The sequence below is a fragment of the Arachis ipaensis genome, chromosome B02, assembly GCF_000816755.2.
Source record: "Arachis ipaensis cultivar K30076 chromosome B02, Araip1.1, whole genome shotgun sequence".
Classification (NCBI taxonomy): domain Eukaryota; kingdom Viridiplantae; phylum Streptophyta; class Magnoliopsida; order Fabales; family Fabaceae; genus Arachis; species Arachis ipaensis.
In genome coordinates, this window is record NC_029786.2 from 107,501,982 (window position 1) to 107,502,528 (window position 547).

General features: G+C 34.2%; 1 protein-coding gene across 1 annotated transcript in view; it reads left to right on the forward strand.

The window, feature by feature from the left end:
- LOC107628616 (CEN-like protein 1) overlaps positions 1–543 on the forward strand; it is a gene marked incomplete in the record, with an annotated part of 1,975 nt that extends 1,432 nt beyond the window's left edge. Inside the window, 1 exon segment of the mRNA XM_016331244.2 lies at positions 1–543. Within this exon segment, the coding sequence (XP_016186730.2) occupies positions 1–181 (181 nt within the window).

The following is a 547-nucleotide window of genomic DNA, read 5'->3' on the forward strand; positions in this document are numbered from 1 at the left end:
GATAGGGATACACAGGTATGTGTTTGTGTTGTTGAAGCAAAAGAGAAGGCAGAGTGTAACCCCACCAAGTTCAAGGGATCACTTCAACACTATCAACTTCTCTGCTCACTCTGACCTTTCTCTTCCTGTTGCTGCTGTCTATTTCAATGCTCAGAGAGAAACCGCCGCTAGAAGACGCTAATCACTAATCAAATTCATATATATGTAGCTGCATGCACACCTATATTATTAGTAAATAAATAAATAAAGCAAGAAGCATGCAAGCAAGGTTATTAGGTTATGTTTCTTTCTATGGCTATATATCATCATCATCATGATGAAGAATGAAAAGGGTTCCTACCACCACACCTCTATGCACGTGGCGTCTTCTCATAGGTGGTGTTAATCATATGATATATAGTTTAGGTGTCACTTATTATTATATGATATGTATGTGGCTAATTAATGTATTGTGTTAATTAGTTGTATGTGTTGTTTGTGAGTTATGTAATATAATGTTATGAACTTGAGAATTATTAAGAATAAATAAATATCTTTTTATTATTAC